Raw genomic sequence first — 12573 nt, forward strand, 5'->3', positions numbered from 1 at the left:
TTAGCCTGAATGTTTAAGAATATGTTCATGCTTTGTACAAATGTTGAAAGAAACACTGATTTAACTTCACTTTATTTTTTCATATCTTGTGTTTTGTCAGCCTGTGCACTGAAATGTTATGATTGCATAGGGGAATCCTCTGAAAACTGCAATAAGACAACAGAATGTTCTTTCAGTACTCAGTGTGCTTCAATCAGACAGATTACATATGCAGGTATAGTATTTTATAGTTCTTGTTTTAATCAGCTTTGCACTAGCCCAATTTACAATGGCTACACTTTGGCTGCAGGTAGTTCAAAAGTTGATGTCACAGTGAAAACTTGTGCTGGATTTTGTGATGAGGGCTCTTTCAGCACTGGAGTCGGCAGGAACTTTTTCACCACCAAGTGTTGCAGTTCTGACCTTTGCAACACAGAAATCTCTGGTAACTTTCATTGTGTTTCTCAGTATTTGGATGTTATTGTTTGAACTGGCATTGTTCCATGAGCAAAAAGTGTCCAAAATGAATAAGAGACGAGTCCCTTTATTTTGTATATTAGTAATATTTGCTGTTAAACCTGTTAACGAGCTGGGAAAAACCTACTTGATGAATTAACTTTGAAAAAGGAATTAAGGCTTCAACCTCATAATCCAATTTCCATAATCTTTCTTCTCTAATTATTACATTTACTTTTATATTTCACAGTTGGCAATATCCTCTCTCTGAATGGAAAAAAGTGTTTCTACTGTGATCAACAAAATTGCAAAAAAACACATCACTGCTACAAAAATGAGGACTTCTGCTTCTCAGCAACAGGTAACAGGTTTCTTTATCCTTTGTTCATAAGAATATTCAGAGATTCCTCTGTTAAAAAGTGCAGTGTACTAAAAATCTTTTAATTTCCTCAGTGAATTCAGAAGGGGCACAGGCAACTGCAAAGGGCTGCATCTCCAAGTTTTTTTGCCAAAAACCAAAAACTGTATTTGAGAAAGGATTCATTCGAGAACTTAACTGCTGCCAGGGTGACTTCTGCAACAGCACCAGCAGTACAAGTGCAAGTTTTCTGCTCTTGGTGGCATTGCTAATCTCTGCTAATCTGTTGTCTTAATATTTTTTCTCATGTTCAAACTGCTTCCAGCCGTTTCTCCAGAACCCAAAGATGATTTAAAGTTTAGTGCGAAAAATGACTAAATATATTTAATATTTGTGTCCTTCGTCAAAATGTTCCAAATCCATTCATCCATTCGCTTATCCTTTTCAGGGTCGCGGGGGGTGCTGGAGCCTATCCCAGCTGTCATAGGGCGAGAGGCGGGGTACGCCCTGGACAGGTCGCCAGTCTGTCGCAGGGCCAACACACAGGGACAGACAACCATTCACACTCACATTCACACCTAGTGACAATTTGGATTATCCAATTAACCTATCCCCACAAGCTGCATGTCTTTGGACGGTGGGAGGAAGCCGGAGTACCCGGAGAGAACCCACGCAAACACGGGGAGAACATGCAAACTCCACACAGAAAGACCCTGGCCTGATGTTGGAATTGAACTCAGGACCTTCTTGCTGTGAGGCAACAGTGCTAACTGTTTCATGTATTGTAAAGACAGTTTGGAATAGTGCTAGGAAAATAAATTAATCACTATTAAAAATCACCAATTGCATTATTCTAAAGTACCAGATTTTGTGCATTTCACATTTAAGACTTAATAATCTTGCAAATAAAGCAATTTGTGGAAAATCAATTTTCAAAAGTGTCTATATATAGCAACAAAAAGATATTAAATAAATTGTCTGAAAAATAAGTGAACAAAGGTATGATTCAGTTAGCTTTTTTTTCCACCTTCCACCTTCACTGTTGCTGTATTTCTTTTGACGTTTTTCATTTAAACTGTGGAAGTTTCTTTTTGGGAACTGAGTTCTTCTCCTAGGATCGAGGATAAGTGCTCTAGGTTTGCAAGGTGTATTGAGGACATTGACACTGCTTGTTGTTCAGTTTACTTCTTTGGTCCAGTTAGCGCTGGCAGGCATCCTTTTGAGCTCCAATTGGACCAAACTGTACCACTGCTACCTGAAAGTCTGATGGGGCCACTGATTGTCTACTGGGGATGGCAAAGACTCATTTAGCTGTCTTGGCACATCTTATGCCAACCAGCCTCCTTTAGAAAAGTTACTATTTATAACACTAACTATGTTTAATTAAATGTAATCTTTATTGCTACATGAAGACAGTGTGCTTCAGGAGGAGAGAGGTTAGATGAACATCCATGAATTTGTGTTGTCAGTGTATATGTGTGTTAGAGGGAGAAAGAGTAATGAAGAGGAAAGTACAGAAAGAGCTTTTAAAACATGTGTAAGACGGAGTAGCAATAGTAATAGCGCAAACACAATAATAAGAGAAAAATATCAACATGCAAGCACTCCACTGTAGGCAATTCATAATTCATACTTTTTTATATTATTACTCCAGGTCTCATTACACTAATTAGAACTTAGGTTTTACTAAAGCACGTGTCACACATCGACTGCAGGTCTGAACTCTTCTAGACATTTCTCAGTGAGGCTGTGTGCAAGAACTGTTTCACTGCCTCTGACCATAAGCATGCCTTTAATCTGCCGCCTCCCTTGTACAAAGTCTGGGAAAAAGTCTTCCAATAGCAAGAACATATCTAAATCTTATAATTGACATCTTAGTAAATTGGTCCTATGTGTGTATTTGAGAGTGAGTAAATAAACATTAATAGGTGCCAAACTCACAATCCTCTCCATATATGCAGAGGCAATTTTATTTTCATTCCCAAAATGTTCTTCAAGAAGATATTTGGCTGTGGAATAGCCCTGCTCAGGAGGTAAATGCTGACAACTATGCACCAAGTCTTTAGGCTGCCCCCTAGTGAACTGCTCTAAAAAATGCAAACAGTTGCTCCAGTTATCAGTTTTAGCTTCCACTCCATTTTCAAAGGCATTCATAAATGATCTGTACTGTAAAGGGGCTCCATCAAACATAGGGATGTTTCTGGCTGGGAGGACAGAAGATAAATTTTGTTTTACAAGCAAAGTAGTGATGTCATTTTGTTTTTGCATAATATTGACAATCTCCTTCGTGCAATTCTCAGTCAAAGTAGGAGACTGAGGCTGTGTTTGCTGCGTCACTTGAGCTGAATCATCCACCTGATGTTGGTTTTGACTTTGTCTAGGTATGATTACTTGTGATTCAGAATGCAGAATTTGTACCAGAGTAATCTCTTTCTGCCGGAACAAATGTATCAGCACAAGGTGTGGCATATAAACATAAAGTGAGTGAAAAAAGGTCAACGAAAAAGAAGTCCTATTGGCCTATTGCAGCTTAATTAGGGAAGGATTCAGGGTCACCTAATCCCACCCTAACAATATGCTTTATTAAAATGGAAACTTTTAAGACTAATCTTAAAAGAAGGGAGAAGGTGTCTCCTGAATCCAGACTGGGAGCTGATTCCACAAAAGAGGGGCCTAAAAGCTAAGACTCTGGCTCTCACAAGTATGCCCGCAGTCTAAAAGCAAAGTGCTCTATTGGGGTTATACGGTACTATGAGGTTTTTCAGATAAGATGGGGCCTAATTCTTCAAGACCGTGTATGGCATACAAAGGAGTTTAAGTTTAATTCTGGAATTAACAGGGAGGCTTTTGAGGGAGCCTGTTTGCAATGAATTACAGTACTTCAGTCTAACAGTAAAATATGCATGAACTAGTTTTTCATTATCTGAGACAGAGTGTTTCTAATTTAAGAGATATTAGATAAATACAATAAAGCTGTCCTACAAATTTTTTAAAATTTCTACATTGAAGGAAATATCTGCTTCAAAAACAACTCCAAGGTTCCTCACAGTGTTACTGAACGTCAACGTAATGCCATCCAGATTAAGCATCTGATTAGATACAATATTTCTATGATTTTTAGGGCCGTGTTCAATAGCCTCAGTTTTATCTGAATTTCAATGCAGGTGGTTAGAGGCCATATAGGTCTTTAAGACATTTCTGCAGTTTTACTTAAGAAAAAGAAGGAGAAACAACTTTAACAGTAAAAAATTGTACAATCTAAATCCAACAGCACCTGGGCTTCCTCTCATGTTGCCATGCCATGTGATCCTCTTCTTTTCTATTAAGAGTACAATCAACAGGATATTTCCAATTAAAGATTTATATCAGGTTTAGAAATTAAGGCTTACTTTGTTTTCTTTAACGGGAATATTGTCTCCAAATGGACCTCCTATTTTGACAGCAAAGCATTGTTTGTTGGTTTGTTTCTACTGTGTTTGTTCAGTTTGCAAAACAAACACTGTTGATATACCTTTTTTCTGGCCTTGATGGTCTGTCTCTGTCATCTGGGTATCTCCTAAATGTTTTGTGAGATAATTAAGAGTCTGATTTTTTTTTTAATGCAAGGCACCGTCTATGCTCAATAAATCACGAGTCAATTTATTTCATATGACATGATACCATGAAGAGAACAGTCAAGAAGGAATCCTTCAAAATGGTTACCTGGATAATCTATCCCAAAGTGATCTTCTGTGAAATTACAGGGAGAAATATTTACAGGTTTGTTTTGGTGGAGACATTAAAAAAAAGAAAGAAATAACAAGAATTATCAAGAAATCAGAAACACAATTTTTCTGCCATGCTTTTACAAATATTAGCTCAAACATCAAATTTATAGACATCAGGTGTATAAAACAACCATTGCAACCATCAACTTTTTTTATCATGTTGCTCATGGAGCTCATTTCGGCCATCATAGCTCCATTCTTCTGTGTCAGATATGATATGACTGATAAAACTTATTTATATTTAATTAATATGGATATGTTGTTGAAGCAGGCTCTGGATGCTTTTAGATTCTTTTGAATAATTTCAGAACACCTTTAAAGTGTAGACACTTTTCTGCCAAATCCTGTATTCAGTTGTGATGAGAGGTCTTTGCTCAGTATCAAGTGCTCATGACTAAATTATGTCATTATTTTTTCCTTTTTTTTTTTTTTTTTCAAAGGACGTACCTTTTTTCTGGTCGAGGTGGTGGTTTCAGTGATTCATTTGTGTGTTTCCTATATTTGGTTGGAGGAGAAAAAAAACATTTTCAGCTTCAGAGTCAACAGATGGTAACATCATTACACAGACAGCTGCAATCACTATCAGAAATATGATATGGCATAAATTTATGTAATATTTCCTCAACCTTTTCCTCCAGATGAACACTGCAAACACTGCAGCTAAGGTGATTATGATGAGAGCCACAAATGAGACTGGAAAGGCCACTGGAGCAGAACATTTAACTTGTACATCAGTGATCCTGGTGATGTAGATACATTTGAGGTTAATAAACACAATTCAACAGATGAAATACTTCGATAACATATAGAGTAGAGATAAAGTGTGTCTGCTAACCCTTCACATTTAAGCTGACTGTGTGGGCTTGTTCCCTGTTACGCCAAAAGATAGCGTTACAGGTGAGGTTTCTGACTCCATCTCCTTCAGTAACAATAAAAGTGATTGTGGAAGTTGTCTGCCAGGTGCCTCGTGACATCATGATCTCTGAGACCTCAATGGTGAGGTGAGAGACACTCCATGAGAACACCGGAGGATGTGATGAACATGTGTGTGTAACAGAACACGAAACAGTTATAGTTGAACCAGCATCAACTTCTTTTGGAACGGGGGTCATCACTGGTTTTTCTGGAGAAGCTGAGCATGACAAACACAAAGAAGATTATACTTGATACTTAGAAAGCAATGTGTTTGTCACATTTCAGTGATCTACAGTGGGACTCCCTGTCTCATGTCCTTTCTCTGCATAGATACAGAAGGGTCCGTTGTCAAAGGGCTTGATGTCATCAATCTCCAGTGAGCAGTTTCCCTCATTTAGATTTCCTAACATTTTGGTTCGGCCCTTAAAGTGAGCGGTTAAATAAAGATAATTACTATTTATACTTACTCTTTGCCCTCATGCTGATGTTCACTTCTTGTGTTTGATCTGATGTAGAGCTAATATTCAATGGCAAAATGGAGCCTGAGATATAAAGAGTTTTCATTTCACATTAAGTTCAGTACATGAAATATATTGCACATTGAATATATCACATGGTACTCACATTCAGCATTCAGTAGTAGTGTTAGAGTTGAACTGTTAGATGTTTGTCATTTTTATGTTTACCATTTGTACAGTGTTTTAACTGATGAAACTCCACTGTCCTTCCCCCCAGATTCTCGAGGTTCTGGTGGGGGGCTGTAATGTTTTATTGCAGATACAGCCTATCTGGAAGATCTGCTTCTTTTGATGTAGGCTTCCTGCGTTTACGACCCTTTGGTCAGCAGGAGGTCTAACACACACACACACACACACACACACACACACACACACACACACACACACACACACACACATTCTTACAGAAGTTCACACATATACATTTACATACAGTGCCTTGTCTTTGTAACCAAAGGGGGTTGCAAGGGGAGGTGTTTTGTAAACTATTGTTTGAAGTTTGTTAATAAAAGGCAGCGAGAGGAGGCCATCATCGGGGGTCATTGTCGTGCTGGACACAGATGAGAGGCCTCCCTTGCGCAAGTAATCGATCGATCGACTGTCTTGTTTTCTTCATGATGAATAAGTCTCTAGAATTAGCGGGGTTTGTGGAAACACAGACCCAACAGGTAGTTAACAGCACAACTTACACTCTGGTGCTCTTCTTCTACTGTCCAAGTTTGAACTATTTTCCTTTCCCAAATCCCTTCAGATACCAGAGTGTCCATGTTCTGGTTTGTTCCAGGTAAACCCTCTAGGGTTAAGGTTGGGGGAGCAGAGAAACATGTATGCTGCACACTGCAGGACACAGTGCCCTGCTCTCCCACTCTGAGGATACCAATAATGCTCAGCTGTGGTTCTGGTGCATGTTCTGTTAATTCAAAGCAAAAATTGAGAGCTACAGCAACACAGCAACTTTGCAGAAGTTATTAACTGTAATAAAACAAACTTAGTTAAAAGAGATAGGAAAGAAAAAAATACAGATAGCTGAAAGTAAATAATTCTCCAAATTATTTTTTGTGCCTCTCTTAATGTTTTGTTGTTTTAAGTGTTATTGAAATACATTTATTGGGTTTAGACAACACTGTGCTGGAAAAAACTCTTAGTACAACTTGTTCTTAGTACAACTTAGATGCAGAGGCAAATCATTTCAAGTTATACATGCGCAAAACTAAAATAATGATAAATAATGAAAATATAAAATGAAGATTCTTTTCAAACCACAGAAGCTTTTGCCACAAGGCCTTATGATTGTGGCATTATACATTATTTTTTTTTAAATCAGAGAGGACTCAGTTTGTCATGGTAAGGGTTACTTTCTCTAGTAACTTGGATGTATATCAATGGAATTAAAGTTGAATTGAAGAAATTAATGAATGCTTACCTGAAACAATAAGTTCAGTAAATCCATCATAAAATGAGTGACCTTTGGTGTGGTAGGAAGTAATTGCGTTCTTATCTATCCATGGATAAAGTCGGTCACGGTTGTGTGACATCTCCAACCTTTCAATCTTAAGACTACAGTTCTGCTCCACCACTGATCCAATTAAACTAGTTCGACCATCAAACTTACTAATAACATTCCCTCCTTGTTTGAATACAGCTGGAAATCCATTGCCTTGGTACAAGTACCACATCACTTGAAGGTCATTAGGCTGTGAGTTTTTGTAGGAGAATTTGCATGGAATGATGAGACACGATCCCTTCAACCCAGTTATGGTGCTTGGAGCAGTGAAGGACCAACCCTGATTGAGTATGTTTCCTGCAAAAGAGAAAATACTTTTGAAGCACTTTGGATCTTAACAAAAAATAAATAAATATTGGCAGCCACCAGTGCTACCCCCCGGCCTCCTAGATGTTGCAGGTATGGTATAAATTTGAAAACCCCAGGTGATTTTCCAAAAGTTGACCTGTGAACTTGAACCAGATGACTTCAGTCTTGACTTATTGCATTCTCAAACTTGAGTTCCCACAATTGTGGAGCAACAACAATACCCTCAGCCTTTTATGCCTGACACTAAAAAAGGACTCACACTCTATTTAAAATTAAATGAACTTGAAACAAAACATCTATTTTCAAATTTGAAGAATGATAACAGAAAAACATTTGTGATCTTATTACTACAACTTGAGTGCACACATCCCAAAGTCAGATAACAATATTAACCTCCATTATTTGTATTTGTATCCCTAAATGTTCCATGTCATTTTACTTCTGTTTTGGTTTCCACCACTGCTGAGGAAACTCTTTAATAACTTATGTGTTGAATGGCAGTGTCATGGCCCTGTGCCTCCCCGGCTAGCCCAGTCTGGCTACAAGTGTTTTTGCGTCTATTGTCCCTTCTCTCTTCCCTCTCGCACTCAGCGCACCACCGGGGCGGATTTCTCTGTGGGCTCCCGTCCCTGGCTCCCACACCTGCAAACAATCTCCTGTGATCAGCGCTCACTCAAGGAGCTGGCTGGAGGTGCCTCGTCGCTGGATTATTGTGTAACTCTTGTTAGTGTACCGCCGATTCTCTAGCGATCGTGGCTCAAGAGTTGGGAGTTCGCCTTGTAATCGGAAGGTTGCCGGTTCGAGCCCCGGCTCGGACAGTCTCGGTCGTTGTGTCCTTGGGCAAGACACTTCACCCGTTGCCTACTGGTGGTGGTCAGAGGGCCCGGTGGCGCCAGTGTTCGGCAGCCTCGCCTCTGTCAGTGCGCCCCAGGGTGGCTGTGGCTACAATGTAGCTCGCCATCACCAGTGTGTGAATGTGTGCGTGAATGGGTGGATGACAGGTTGTGTAAAGCGCTTTGGGGTCCTTAGGGACTAGAAAAGCGCTATACAAATACAGGCCATTTACCATTTACCATTAGCCTCTTCGAGTAATTTTCGCGAACTAGTCTCATGTCACTCACTTGTCTCTGTGTTAGATTCTACCTGCCTGCCTGAGGACTTCCTACCCCTGGTTAGTCGTGAGTGGGTGAGTCAGCCTGGTGCGAGCTGAGAGGAGGAGTATTTGTGTTGGAGTGTTTTCCTAAAACTGCCCTCATGACCCTTGGAACCCCTGGACCCGTTCCCCGCACTTGTAGATATTGCACTTGGTGACTGTGGAAGAAATAAACAACCAACTCTTGTGATTTCAGTCTGCGCTAGTCCTTTCTGCGTGTGTGACAGGCACATTGCATACACAGGCTTATTTGCTACTACTGACAATGCCAGGATTTTCACATTACTCCCTCTAACACTGGAAATCTAACAAATCCGTCTCTGCATCAGGTCTAAGCCCTCTGTCAGTCATTGTATTTCTGAAATATGTATTCAGATATTCATAAATGGTTTAAAAAAACGATTAATTGCTGATAATGGCTGCTGGTACCACTGGAAATATTATTATTACTATTATTATTATTATTATTAGTAGTAGTAGTAGTAGTAGTAGTATTAAAGTACATTTCAAAAGCATGTAGTAAACTTAGGTAAAATAATTTTTATTGCAGATGTAGTTTGTGAGAGAAAACAAATGCAGGACAATCCTATAAATGCTGTAAGAGCTTTAGGTGTATTGTTAGCTGTTAAATTTAGATACATATTTGTACTTACTCTTTACCCGTAGAGTGATGCTTGCTTCTTTTGTCTCACCTCCAGGGAAACGTGCATAGCATATCAGCGATCTTCCATCATCATTAGCTGATGCTGTAAATGTCAGTGTGGAGACAGTCCTCCACTGAGCCCCCCCTGATAATTTGCTAGTATCAGAGGAGGCTGGCATATTACCATAATTCCATGTCACAGTTGGAATATTTCGATAGCATGTGTATGAAACAGTGCAGGTTACTTTATTTGGATCTCCCTCCAGAAATTCATATGATGCAGAGCTGACAGTCAGCCCTGAAATGGAGCCTGGGATACAATTAAAAATGGTTAAATATCAAAGATGGCGTAGGATAAAATGCAATTTACTTTCACCACTTACAATTTGAGGTTAAGGTTTTAGATGCTGATGCAGAGCGACCACCACGGTGTTCCACATAGCACTCCACAGTTTGATATTCTTTCTCTATGAACAGAGTGGTTGTCACCATAGTTTTGGATCTTCCATCAGATAGACGGCTATGAGTTAGACGTTCGTTTCGCAGGGGGATGTTGAGCCTCAGACTTGGGGGATAAGTGGGACAAGTGTGGTAAACACTGCATTGCACTGTTACAGACTGCCCAACCACTGTGTTTCCAAAGATCTCGATAACCGGTGGATCTGCTGTGCCTTAAATCATAAAATGTGAAGATTTACATAATCATATAACAACATAGTGATCAATTTATAGTGAAATCTTAAATTATTTACCTACCCACTACTTCAACTGTTACAGTTGTGTCTTAGAAAGGGTAGGTTCTCCATCCAACATTTTCAGGATCCACCCAGGGATAAAGCTTCTGACTGTGATCAGCCAAGGTCACTGGGTCAATCAACAGACTACATGTCCGATGTTGTGAAGAACTATATACACGTGTTCTTCCTTTAAATATGTCCAACACGTCATTCCTGTTCCAGTTGTCATATACTATTGGATATCCTCTGCTCACATACTGATACCACACTACACGATCTGGTCTTTTCGGTGGATACTGATCGTAATCATAACTGCAAGGGATAACAAGACAGGAACCCAACAATCCTTTGATTTTACTCGGCATTGTTACCTGCCAAGCACTGGAGCTGCACCAAATATATCCTGCAAGAGGGTTGTGAGAAAAATGAAAATAAATTATAATTTTAAAATAATTTATAATAATTTTAAAATAAATTATAATTTTAAATGCAAACTATTTCCAATATACAAGATAAAATCAAAATATTTACAGACAGACAGACAGATAGATAGATAGATTTGATGCTATACTGTGATTAAAAAGTGTTCCATTAATCTGTTCTTAGAAATTGCCATACCTAGAATATAGTAGCACAGGATAACATGTCCAAATCCAGACATTTTGTACATGGTATCGGACTCCTGAAATATATAAAATGACCTTGTAAGAATGGGTGAATGAGGCAAATTGTATAAAATGCTTTGAGTGCCCCGATGCATAGAAAAGCGTATATATACATGTTTCACGGCATGAAAACCATATTCAACTTTATGCTGTGAGGCTCTGATTTCTACTTCCCCTTTCAAAATAATGTTATGATGTTGTAAACTATAATCAGTAAAAGTTCCAAACGTTTCTCATAGATTTTCTGTGTTGAGGTGACATTGTGTAGCAAAACTGCTGCATGCCTGTGTAGCCTGAGAAGTCATTAGCATTCTGTGGTTGAGTTAATCTTGTAGGCTAGAAGAAACTTAGTATTGTTAAAGTATTTATTTATTTATTTCCAGGAAATTAACCATCTGTAAGTTCAAACATAAATTCAATAAATTAAAATTACATTTCGCATCTGATTATGTCCTGATTATCTTGGACTAAGTAAAATTATAGAATAGAATAGAATTCTATTCGTCACACATGCAGACCGCCCTGCATAGGAATGCATACAATTTAGGCTACATCCCAGCATGGATTTACAGTAATGCTTTACAGGAGCTTGTACTATGATGTCATAACTTAGGTTGAATTATGTACCTGTTATGCAGCTTGGCTAGTGTGATGTTACACAATACTGAAAGAGAACAGGATATCATGAACATCACACAATTAGAATTTAATATACTCTTTTAGTAAAAGATGCATGACCTTAAACATTTTTGATACCTCACCTCTCTGTTGAATGGGAGCTTGACCCTGACATGAAAGGAATCTTTACTGCTTTATTTTAGCACTCCAACAATTTCTTAGCGTCTCTGCACACCACAAATCTAGCCACTATCGTTCTTACGTGTTTTGTGGGAGAGAGAAAAAGTGAGCTCACGACCACTTCCGATTTAAACTCTCCCCTAAATCTTCCAGGTCCTAAAGCCTTCCCCATTACATTAAATTTACACTGTTAGTTTCAAGCACTATGGGAATAAGATCCATAAATTTCAATTTAATATTGCTCAGTTGTAGCTATTGTTGATATAATTACCTATTACTTAATTACTTTTTTTGCTGATTAAGTGGTAATAACTTGCTAGTTATACATCATTACCTTCTTTTTTCCACTTTATTATCCCAATATTTACTACATTATTATTGAGCTGTAAATTAAATTGCTTTTGAAAATGTAAAAATGTCAAAAGAACCTCTACTTATTTGACAGTTAGATTTCATGAGGAGTTGGCTGGGGTTCTATCAAGGTCAAGGTCAAGTTTATTGATATAGCACATTTCCAACAGCTCATGCTGCACAAAATGCAGAAAAAAGCCACTGTTTTTTAAGGGCTACCCGTGTGTTATTTTCAAATGTTTATGCACATTGTTTTGTTGTTATGGTAGGCCATTAAAGTTTGGATCGGGAAATGCCGAATTAGAATCGGAGTTTGATTCGCTGAGCAAGAAACAAGATGGTGAGCCACCAACGGACCCATTGAACTGTGCCAAGCAGGAAAAACGCCCCCTGCTGCACGTTGTGCTCTTTCGCTGAAAA

At 38.6% G+C, this 12573-nt stretch overlaps 1 protein-coding gene and 1 pseudogene across 1 annotated transcript; one reads left to right on the forward strand and one right to left on the reverse strand.

Annotated features, from left to right (window-relative positions):
* Positions 1–1218, forward strand: LOC146698400 (uncharacterized). The gene is made up of 4 exons (XM_085473489.1): positions 1–214; positions 290–424; positions 686–796; positions 889–1218. Exons 1-4 carry the CDS (start codon positions 10–12, stop codon positions 1086–1088), a joined length of 651 nt encoding a protein of 216 aa, XP_085329615.1. The 5' UTR covers positions 1–9; the 3' UTR covers positions 1089–1218.
* Positions 1219–4192: 2974 nt separating this feature from the next.
* Positions 4193–11000, reverse strand: LOC146698401 (uncharacterized; annotated as a pseudogene).
* Positions 11001–12573: the final 1573 nt, after the last annotated feature.

The sequence above is a fragment of the Copadichromis virginalis genome, linkage group LG11, assembly GCF_057382275.1.
Source record: "Copadichromis virginalis isolate Kocher_CV1m ecotype Utaka linkage group LG11, C_Virginalis_male_GT1.1, whole genome shotgun sequence".
In the NCBI taxonomy this organism is placed as follows: domain Eukaryota; kingdom Metazoa; phylum Chordata; class Actinopteri; order Cichliformes; family Cichlidae; genus Copadichromis; species Copadichromis virginalis.

Coding starts and splice junctions, on each gene's coding strand:
- LOC146698400 (XM_085473489.1), top strand. CDS start 10: ATGTTTAAGAATATGTTCATGCTTTGTACAAATGTTGAAAGAAACACT. Junction 215..289: donor CAGACAGATTACATATGCAG/GTATAGTATTTT, acceptor CTTTGGCTGCAG/GTAGTTCAAAAGTTGATGTC. Junction 425..685: donor TTGCAACACAGAAATCTCTG/GTAACTTTCATT, acceptor TATATTTCACAG/TTGGCAATATCCTCTCTCTG.